The sequence below is a fragment of the Pieris napi genome, chromosome 24, assembly GCF_905475465.1.
Source record: "Pieris napi chromosome 24, ilPieNapi1.2, whole genome shotgun sequence".
Taxonomy (NCBI): Eukaryota; Metazoa; Arthropoda; class Insecta; order Lepidoptera; family Pieridae; genus Pieris; species Pieris napi.
The window spans coordinates 1,574,213-1,585,287 of NC_062257.1; the positions used below are offsets into that span (position 1 = coordinate 1,574,213).

The window sequence follows — 11,075 nt, forward strand, 5'->3', positions numbered from 1 at the left end:
ATTTGTTAGACAGAATCCAGGTGTGAGGTCGTTGACCTAAGGTCATTCACCCTTGTGTTTATGATCCATGTTACTGAGATGTTACAAAACAAAAAAAAACTAATTTAAAGTGGTATGGTAGATCAAGCTATTTAATTTTGAGTATCACTTTAAAATACACTTGAAATATATGCCCAAATGTAAATCAAACAGTGTACTTTTAAAGACTGTATTGTTTGTAGATAATATTAGTTGTTTTAACTGGTATTAAATGTTTTCAGTGGGGTGAGATGCCAACGTCAGTAGCGTACATTGGAACTGGACAAATAATGGGATGGGGCAACAAGGCCATAGAAATCCGGTCGGTGGAAAGCGGCCATCTTGACGGTGTATTTATGCACAAAAAAGCTCAAAGGCTGAAATTCTTATGCGAGCGCAATGACAAAGTATTCTTCTCGTCTGCAAAAGGCGGCTCTTCCTGCCAAATATATTTCATGACGCTCAATAAACCGGGCATGGCCAACTGGTAACGAGACAAGAGGGCGAAGGCCCCGAAAACTGTGATGCGAAAAGCCCTAATCACAATATATCAAGTGATTCTTCAGACGTGCTCAAAAGACTTGAGGACTGTGGCATTTTGTACTGAATTATGTAATTTCAATACAAGCTACTAAGATATATAATATATTAAGCAATAACCTATAAATTAATGTTTTTATATTGACAATTATTGATAAGTAAGTTAATGCTTAGAATTTATTTTGCAAATACAAATCGGACTAGATATGCCATATATAATTTGGTAATCATTGGTTATGTTCAAATATTTGCCATGACGGAACTTGTTATCGTAGGTGATGTAAATTATTCTTTTAAGAACACAAATCTGCACTTAGCTCACTGTATATGATTATTATCACAATCTGCAATATTAACCATGAATGATGAATCCAAAATTTGGTACTATTTATTATTTATTTGTTATGTATATTATTTACATGTATAAAGATGTAACTGTGCATATTGAAATTATATATTTGATGACTTTTTTATTTGAATTACCTTAGCCCAATAAAACACAAAATATTTATATCTTTTGTTTTATTTTAATTATACAAAATATGTTTTTTTTAACAACAATCAGTGATACCCCCCATGCATAATGGCCTTAGAATTCTACATCTGTTTATTGTCCACACATTGTCAGTCTTTGAGTACTAAGATATGAATCTTGTTAATTGCAAATCATAACCTCCATTGGTGGAATACATGCACGCTAGGATTCAGAGTTGACATTTAGTGCTAGGTGTCTATCATATGTCAAAAACATTGAATTAGACAATGTATTTACAGCTAAGTTGCGACTCTTAATAATCTAACCATTATAGTTAAAATTTCTGAAGCCAATCATAATCTCTAATGTCGCTCATAATAGTCATCAATGTGACAATTTATATTAGACAAAAACAGTGTATACATTTATCTCGTAAATTATATCCACATTTTGATGAGTTTTGATCTGATACTATCGAACCTGAAATTCTAGAGGCTTAAAGAGATGCCAAAATTCATATAACCTAAACAAAGAATTAAGGCAGTAATACATTCTAGATAAATCAATGAATTAATCCACTCTTAGACAAAGCTTCAGTTTCCCTGTTTGACATTGGAACTAACATTAGACCAGGCACAGGGGCTTGCATTTCCAAATCCCTTAAATTGTTAACTTTTACTTTAAGATTACTACGTAATGTGTTAATATCTATATCAAGTTGTTTCTGATCTGCTTCTAGCAATGATTTTGTTGACTCCATATTGTGTTTAACAAGCACAGAACCAACGGTAACCCAACATTTCTTTTGTTCGGATTTTGCCAGGTCCCTCAAAGCTTCCCGGTTTTGATTTCTCCTTTTATCCAATAATACTATTTCACGTTTGTCACTTAAAATTTCATCCGCTAATTTTTCTACTGATACCAGATACTTTAAAGTTTTTGTCTGATCATCCATCTCATTTCCCTTAGGTCTTACCTACTAAAAATTTAATAACAACTAACAAGGATTATTATTATTTCTAATTTTATGCTTAAATCTTGGTATTGTATATATCGGGGTGGTGGCGCTGGTGTCAACTGTCAGCTCACAGCTGCCATTTTCATTATTAATAACTTCAAAGTCAAATCAGTTAAGAAATAAGATCTACAAATTAACAGACTATTTGATAGTCTGTAGTAATTTAATAGTATTTTGAATCAATGGTGTTAGTGTCAGCTGCCATTGTCATTATTATCATATTAAATGAATAATGTCAAAGTCAAATTAGTGCAAAACCGTTAATTTGAATGGTTTATTTCAAAACGACTATTCAATGGTCGATAATAATAACAAACGTTATTTATCAAAATTTTAAATATTAACTCAATGACTATAAATATTAAAAAAATCTTTGACACTCGTTCCTATGACTGCCGTTCGACTCTGTGGTCAATTCGGGTTCGGTCGTGGAACGAGTACACGAAATGTCACGAAACTCGTTTATTAATTATTACATATTCTGGTTGCTATAAATACAGGAACTGGTAGGTGCGGCCTTCAGTAAAAACCGATAGACAAAATATACTAAATACTGACAACATTTTCGCTTTGATAGCTATTATAACTACTGTAAAAAACACTATAAATTTTGAGCCATTAAAAACTATGATTTGTTAAAATAAAATAAAAAGGCAGTGGCAAAGCAAAAACTGGCAACACTGTTCTTAATAGCGATAGTGCGTTTTCCAATTACAGAGCATAATGCGACTCAGTGCCGAACAATGCCGCATAATGCTGAAGCTTAATTGGAACGTGAATTAGTTTTCAAATGCATCAGCAGAGTGCGCTAAGTCAGTGTTGAAAAAAAAATGTTCTGAGTAGAGTTAGCAAACTCATTAATGTATAAATAATGTGGTTAACAATAATAATTGGTTGAAAACTTTTTACGCTTATTTTAATAATAAAATTATTTCATTAACATTTTTTTACTGAAATAAGAGAAAACCTTTAAAGAATATAAGGTTTTAACAAGCTAAATTAACAGTAAAATATAAAGTTTCATGTAAGAAGTTTACATCATTTACGTTTTGAGTAACTTTTTTAAAATGATTTCTAAAAAAATTATATACTTTTTCAAAACCATTGCAATGTTTACAAAAGTATAATCCTGTAAAATAAATTTGTTTACAGATCCGAATTTTAAAATAAAATTGTATTCATATTTTAAATGTGGAATATCAAAAAAAAGTTACTATTTATACCTTCATCTATACTTATATTTATTTTTTTTAGCAGTTTGAACTAACTTTAATTATTTTCAAAATCTACGACGAAACAAATTTTTCAACAATAAATAATATTTACTAACGAAAATTTCGATAAATGTCAACTTAAAGAAAAACACTGGTCAATTTTCTGTCACTGTGTTGGTATTTATTGCGAGAAGCACGCGAGAGCATTAGTTTTGAGAGTGCTCAATTGTGCGAAGCGTTGCTGTAGTTGGAACATTCATGATTCGACGTTGAGCATTATGCCGCATAATGCGCTCTAGTGCTGTAATTGGAAAACGCACATACTTTTATCTGGCTAATAAATAAATTTAAAAAAAAAAAGAATAGTGATCTGCCCTGCGATTCTGTAACTCACTGTTAATCCGTGAGTCCACTACGCAGTAACAGCGCTCCCTTCGTCACTGACGTAATTTTTGGAATCTCATGGTATTCTGTTAAGAAATTTTACATTACGTCTTGATAAGTGGAGGCAGGTAACCTAGTAAGTTGTTGTCTATTAATATCGTGACAATTGACTCATTTTATTTTATAAAAAGAGTAAATTGTCAAAATTTTCATCATACATAAACAAAATATTTTTAATAAAACAAAATAGAGAACAAAATGGTCGACGTTTGAAATAAAATTAATAATATTAAAAAAAAGATAAATTTCCCTGCGATTCTGTAACTCGCTTCACACACTCTCAGCGCTGAGTTTTGCTGTCAAATCGTTCGTTTCGGTGTCATGTTACAATTTGGTATTCTGTTAAACAATAACCGCGACAAAAGCGCCGCTCAAATAAGATTGTTCACATTTGGAACTAAAATTTGGCACTGCTACACTTACGCTCCAAAATTGTTTGTTATTTGGTATTCTGATACATACCATTTGACATCTCATCTCATTTAAATGTACATTTTGTACGTCAAATTAAAAGTTGCTCTTCCCTCGCTGAAATCGTCATTTACCAGTGAGTTAGCCATTTTTAGCGAAGTTAAAACTTGTTTTATGTGAAAATATTCTAACATAGGACAATCTATATGTATCTTGGGGTAAGTTTATAAAATAATATTTATCAATACAGCATTATTTTACGAAAAAAATTATATATATAAACATTAAGCTTCGTGAAATTGAACTTTGTTATTGTTACAGAAGGCCCGTTTCCACTTTTAAAGTTTAAACCTCTATTTCAAGAAATAAATGATGTAATCCATTAAAAAATACTTAATATAATATCTATAGATGGCGAAGAAAATGTAGGCACGAAACGACCAATTGGTTTCTCGGCGTTGGTTATTATCGCTTTTTTCCAATACTCAAGAAATTATATGGTATTGACGAAACCTAGAACATATGCTGCTGAGATGAACGAAGAGTCTAGTAAATACTAAATAGATGATCTAAGGTAAACATTTTGATTACTTTAGCATAAAAAATATAATTTTTATCCAAGAACCAATTTTTCGATGCAGTCTTGATCATGTCTTGTCTCCAGCAGAGATAAGTCGAACAAAAAACGATAAATAAGATAGGTAAATATTGTAATATATTTGTATTTTTCTACTATACTAAAATTATAAATCTAATAATTTCAGAGATCCCCAAATGTTCAAAATTCCTGATAGAAAAATACATTCTGCCTTTGAAGAAGAAGAATATTACATGTGTATCATACAACAAGGCCCCTGGATATAAAAAGACACAATAGTGCAGACATTTTCAAATTATTGAATTTCGACTATCCTTCAATTTATAATAAATGATAACACAGTACAATTTCGGTTCCTATATTTTTATAAAATATATTGATATAACATTAAGGTTTTGGATAAAAACATTATTCTGCTTTACACAAGTATGAAATACCATCATTACATACATGATGGTTTAAGTACTTATTAAGCTTTTTTAAATGTATCGTTCATAACTATTACTTTTTACAAACTAATTAGAAAATATATTAAAATAAATATATTTATCTACAAAATAAAGTAGATGTTATTGATTAGCTCTATGTGAGGCTGTGTTTTAATTAGTTTTTATTATACTTAAGTTTGTTTTACTGAAAGTTATTTTGTAGTGTGTTAAAAGTTTACTATAATCATTAAATTAAATGTTTAAAGTTATTATATTGTTCTTTTATTCACCTATAAAGTAACATGGCTTATATATTTTTCATTTCGGCTTAGCTATGTATTTAACTCGGTTACTACGTTTTCTATAGGCAGTCATTAAATAAGTGGTAGATTTAATTAATCATTTTATTAATATAATATTATTAGATACAAAAAAAAATATTATGAAGTACACAATTATCTTAAACACGGTAATACAATTTTTCATATAAAAATCATAGTTGTCCAAACTGCATTCAAAATAGATTAGTGGTCTCGGTTTAATATCTCTTCTTAACATTTCAATAATTGGTCATTTTCTTCCTCATTCTTGACAACTACCACTGATGGCTGTAATACAATGATTATCTGTTAAAATTGTAAATAGGGAAATGTGGTAGGTCACTGTACTGACACAATAATATTGCATAGCAATTTAATTATTGTAAAGTTAAGGTAAATAATAAAAAAACTTGCATAAAACACACAAAAACTTATATATGGGATATCTTTGTATTTCTAAGTAAAGTATCTTAAAAACATGTTTGATAATATTATAACTAAGCCAAATATTATTAAAAGTTTTATGGTAACAAGGCTTAGTAATTTCGCACAGTATTTGATTCAGTACGATGAATAAAAAAAATCTTGAGCAAACCTATATTTAGACTCAAAAATCCAAATCCAAGTATGTACTTTAAAAACAATTATTTATTAATGAAACAAATCCAAGACCCATAAAGGGTATGTTTAGTTTTAAAGTGTAGTCAGCAGCAATAACTATCTTTTGATTGCTTCATTAAATAAGTTATGGCAATGTTGTTTCCAACATTTAAAATTAACGTTGATCACTTGAAATGGTATGAATTTGAGCAATTGAAAGCTTATATATTTGATCCAACATACCTAACATGATTATTTATACTTGTATTCTGAAATCTGAACAATTAAATTAAATTCAACTTGATCAGTTAAAATTAATACTTCTTATATTTCATGAATGGAATTTGAAGTTAGGAAACCTAAAAATATTTTTTTATTTGACATTTTTAACCAACAATTTCATTATTCTTTACAATGTCGCTTCGATTTAACCTATTACATTTGACTTCAAATTTGCCATCAAACAAACAAACTTTGTTAACTGTTTTACTAGTCACTACTTATTCCTATTTATTTACTATGATAGTTATTATATTTCTAAAATAGTTTTAATAGAATTCAGTTTTTATGAGTGTTAGTAAAAACATAGGTAATATTGTTGTTGTGAGTTTGACCTCTGAATCACTTAAAAAGGTTGCAATAGTAGTTTCATGGCATCTAAAAAGTACCAACACTTGCACTTACACAAATGAATAAATATATAAACACTAATTTTTCTTCTTTATAGATAGGTACCCTTTTATTTTATAATTACTCAACAAAATATTATATGAAAACATTGGTATTAACCTTGGTTACCTTTAGTAACATTTTGAAAATTTAAAACACCTATCCATCCTGTTTACTTTGAATCCGTAGCCCATTTGCTGAGAGAATCACTTTTAGCGTGACATCATCTTTTATCTTTTTGTTAAGATAATATTATTAAATTTTTTACAATATATCCAGATGTTAGGTATCCCTTGTTTCGTGCTGAAACATAATTAATATTTTTAAGTTTCTGTCGCTCATATACACCACGGCTGGTCAGTTGTCGGGTAAATACGAAATATAAACTCTTAATTGGAAGTTATAAACAAAATACGTAACTTACGATTGACTAATAAATAAACTCACTACTTACCTTTAAGCGGCCCCATTGCCAGATGGGTTTTAATAATTTTCCTCGCTATTCTATTATTTTCCATCAGATAAATCATTTTTGAGATATTTTCACGGTTTATCTTTTTTTTTAATATTTTTTTTAATTCAAACGTCGACCTTTTTGTTTTATTAAAAATATTTTGTTTATGTATGATGAAAATTTTGACAATTAACTCTTTTTATAAAATAAAATGAGTCAATTGTCACGATATTAATAGACAACAACTCACTAGGTTACCTCCCTCCACTTATCAAGACGTAATGTAAAATTTATTAACAGAATACCATGAGATTCCAAAAATTACGTCAGTGACGAAGGGAGCGCTGTTACTGCGTAGTGGACTCACGGAATAACTATTATTTTATAAAAAGAGTTAATTGTCAAAATTTTCATCATACATAAACAAAATATTTTTAATAAAACAAAATGGTCGACGTTTGAATTAAAAAAAAGATAAACCGACAGAAACTTAAAAATATTAATTATGTTTCAGCACGAAACAAGGGATACCTAACATCTGGATATATTGTAAAAAATTTAAGAATATTATCTTAACAAAAAGATAAAAGATGATGTCACGCTAAAAGTGATTCTCTCAGCAAATGGGCTACGGATTCAAAGTAAACAGGATGGATAGGTGTTTTAAATTTTCAAAATGTTACTAAAGGTAACCAAGGTTAATACCAATGTTTTCATATAATATTTTGTTGAGTAATTATAAAATAAAAGGGTACCTATCTATAAAGAAGAAAAATTAGTGTTTATATATTTATTCATTTGTGTAAGTGCAAGTGTTGGTACTTTTTAGATGCCATGAAACTACTATTGCAACCTTTTTAAGTGATTCAGAGGTCAAACACACAACAACAATATTACCTATGTTTTTACTAACACTCATAAAAACTGAATTCTATTAAAACTATTTTAGAAATATAATAACTATCATAGTAAATAAATAGGAATAAGTAGTGACTAGTAAAACAGTTAACAAAGTTTGTTTGTTTGATGGCAAATTTGAAGTCAAATGTAATAGGTTAAATCGAAGCGACATTGTAAAGAATAATGAAATTGTTGGTTAAAAATGTCAAATAAAAAAATATTTTTAGGTTTCCTAACTTCAAATTCCATTCATGAAATATAAGAAGTATTAATTTTAACTGATCAAGTTGAATTTAATTTAATTGTTCAGATTTCAGAATACAAGTATAAATAATCATGTTAGGTATGTTGGATCAAATATATAAGCTTTCAATTGCTCAAATTCATACCATTTCAAGTGATCAACGTTAATTTTAAATGTTGGAAACAACATTGCCATAACTTATTTAATGAAGCAATCAAAAGATAGTTATTGCTGCTGACTACACTTTAAAACTAAACATACCCTTTATGGGTCTTGGATTTGTTTCATTAATAAATAATTGTTTTTAAAGTACATACTTGGATTTGGATTTTTGAGTCTAAATATAGGTTTGCTCAAGATTTTTTTTATTCATCGTACTGAATCAAATACTGTGCGAAATTACTAAGCCTTGTTACCATAAAACTTTTAATAATATTTGGCTTAGTTATAATATTATCAAACATGTTTTTAAGATACTTTACTTAGAAATACAAAGATATCCCATATATAAGTTTTTGTGTGTTTTATGCAAGTTTTTTTATTATTTACCTTAACTTTACAATAATTAAATTGCTATGCAATATTATTGTGTCAGTACAGTGACCTACCACATTTCCCTATTTACAATTTTAACAGATAATCATTGTATTACAGCCATCAGTGGTAGTTGTCAAGAATGAGGAAGAAAATGACCAATTATTGAAATGTTAAGAAGAGATATTAAACCGAGACCACTAATCTATTTTGAATGCAGTTTGGACAACTATGATTTTTATATGAAAAATTGTATTACCGTGTTTAAGATAATTGTGTACTTCATAATATTTTTTTTTGTATCTAATAATATTATATTAATAAAATGATTAATTAAATCTACCACTTATTTAATGACTGCCTATAGAAAACGTAGTAACCGAGTTAAATACATAGCTAAGCCGAAATGAAAAATATATAAGCCATGTTACTTTATAGGTGAATAAAAGAACAATATAATAACTTTAAACATTTAATTTAATGATTATAGTAAACTTTTAACACACTACAAAATAACTTTCAGTAAAACAAACTTAAGTATAATAAAAACTAATTAAAACACAGCCTCACATAGAGCTAATCAATAACATCTACTTTATTTTGTAGATAAATATATTTATTTTAATATATTTTCTAATTAGTTTGTAAAAAGTAATAGTTATGAACGATACATTTAAAAAAGCTTAATAAGTACTTAAACCATCATGTATGTAATGATGGTATTTCATACTTGTGTAAAGCAGAATAATGTTTTTATCCAAAACCTTAATGTTATATCAATATATTTTATAAAAATATAGGAACCGAAATTGTACTGTGTTATCATTTATTATAAATTGAAGGATAGTCGAAATTCAATAATTTTAAAATGTCTGCACTATTGTGTCTTTTTATATCCAGGGGCCTTGTTGTATGATACACATGTAATATTCTTCTTCTTCAAAGGCAGAATGTATTTTTCTATCAGGAATTTTGAACATTTGGGGATCTCTGAAATTATTAGATTTATAATTTTAGTATAGTAGAAAAATACAAATATATTACAATATTTACCTATCTTATTTATCGTTTTTTGTTCGACTTATCTCTGCTGGAGACAAGACATGATCAAGACTGCATCGAAAAATTGGTTCTTGGATAAAAATTATATTTTTTATGCTAAAGTAATCAAAATGTTTACCTTAGATCATCTATTTAGTATTTACTAGACTCTTCGTTCATCTCAGCAGCATATGTTCTAGGTTTCGTCAATACCATATAATTTCTTGAGTATTGGAAAAAAGCGATAATAACCAACGCCGAGAAACCAATTGGTCGTTTCGTGCCTACATTTTCTTCGCCATCTATAGATATTATATTAAGTATTTTTTAATGGATTACATCATTTATTTCTTGAAATAGAGGTTTAAACTTTAAAAGTGGAAACGGGCCTTCTGTAACAATAACAAAGTTCAATTTCACGAAGCTTAATGTTTATATATATAATTTTTTTCGTAAAATAATGCTGTATTGATAAATATTATTTTATAAACTTACCCCAAGATACATATAGATTGTCCTATGTTAGAATATTTTCACATAAAACAAGTTTTAACTTCGCTAAAAATGGCTAACTCACTGGTAAATGACGATTTCAGCGAGGGAAGAGCAACTTTTAATTTGTCAATTGTCGTACAAAATGTACATTTAAGTGAGATGAGATGTCAAATGGTATGTATCAGAATACCAAATACCAACAATTTTGGAGCGTAAGTGTAGCAGTGCCAAATTTTAGTTCCAAATGTTAACAATCTCATTTGAGCGGCGCTTTTGTCGCGGTTATTGTTTAACAGAATACCAAATTGTAACATGACACCGAAACGAACGATTTGACAGCAAAAATCAGCGCTGAGGGTGTGTGAAGTGAGTTACAGAATCGCAGGCAGTGTTGCCAACTTAGTGGATATTCCACTAGATCTGGTGGTTTAGATATATGTTTTAGCGGGCGAATTTTGGTTTTAGTGGCTAGTGGATTTTTCTAGTGGTTTAGTTTGTTTCATTCAGTGGTATGCTACGACATTTAACCACTAGCACGAGTGATATCTTTACAGGAAAAGACGAAAACGTTTACCTTATAAAGGAATTTTTTGTCATTATGTAGGCAACTCTGTAAAATTACGTTCGTTATTTTCGGGAATTTCCCGAAACAAGTTTATCAATTTCTTAAAT

General features: G+C 28.7%; 2 protein-coding genes and 2 long non-coding RNA genes across 12 annotated transcripts in view; 2 read left to right on the forward strand and 2 right to left on the reverse strand.

Moving 5' to 3' along the window:
* LOC125061945 (serine/threonine-protein kinase mig-15) overlaps positions 1-1,069 on the forward strand; it is a 43,329-nt gene extending 42,260 nt beyond the window's left edge. For all 7 annotated transcript variants that reach the window (XM_047667581.1, XM_047667584.1, XM_047667585.1 and 4 more), the window contains one exon: positions 261-1,069. In XM_047667581.1, coding sequence (XP_047523537.1) covers positions 261-509 — 249 coding nt within the window. In that variant the 3' untranslated portion in view covers positions 510-1,069. The remainder of the gene's footprint in view (positions 1-260) is intronic.
* On the reverse strand, positions 1,064-2,047 carry LOC125061947 (p53 and DNA damage-regulated protein 1). Its single transcript, XM_047667588.1, has one exon. The coding sequence runs from the start codon at positions 1,986-1,988 to the stop codon at positions 1,596-1,598; it is 393 nt and encodes a 130-aa protein (XP_047523544.1). The 5' UTR covers positions 1,989-2,047; the 3' UTR covers positions 1,064-1,595.
* A 3,677-nt stretch (positions 2,048-5,724) lies between these two features.
* Positions 5,725-7,558, reverse strand: LOC125061936. Of its 2 annotated transcripts, none has more exons than XR_007119115.1 (2): positions 6,865-7,558; positions 5,725-5,754 (listed from the first exon to the last, which is right to left on the reverse strand). It is a non-coding gene; the product is annotated as an uncharacterized LOC125061936 (long non-coding RNA). The 2 variants fall into 2 exon arrangements; XR_007119114.1 differs by having other exon boundaries at positions 6,856-7,558.
* A 102-nt stretch (positions 7,559-7,660) lies between these two features.
* LOC125061820 lies at positions 7,661-9,017 on the forward strand. 2 transcript variants are annotated; one of them, XR_007119086.1, is made up of 2 exons: positions 7,661-7,886; positions 8,988-9,017. It is a non-coding gene; the product is annotated as an uncharacterized LOC125061820 (long non-coding RNA). The 2 variants fall into 2 exon arrangements; XR_007119087.1 differs by having other exon boundaries at positions 7,661-7,877.
* The last annotated feature ends 2,058 nt before the right edge of the window (positions 9,018-11,075 follow it).

What these genes read in the sequence shown, in the direction of transcription:
- LOC125061947 (XM_047667588.1), bottom strand. Translation starts at nt 1,988, where the DNA reads ATGGATGATCAGACAAAAACTTTAAAGTATCTGGTATCAGTAGAAAAA.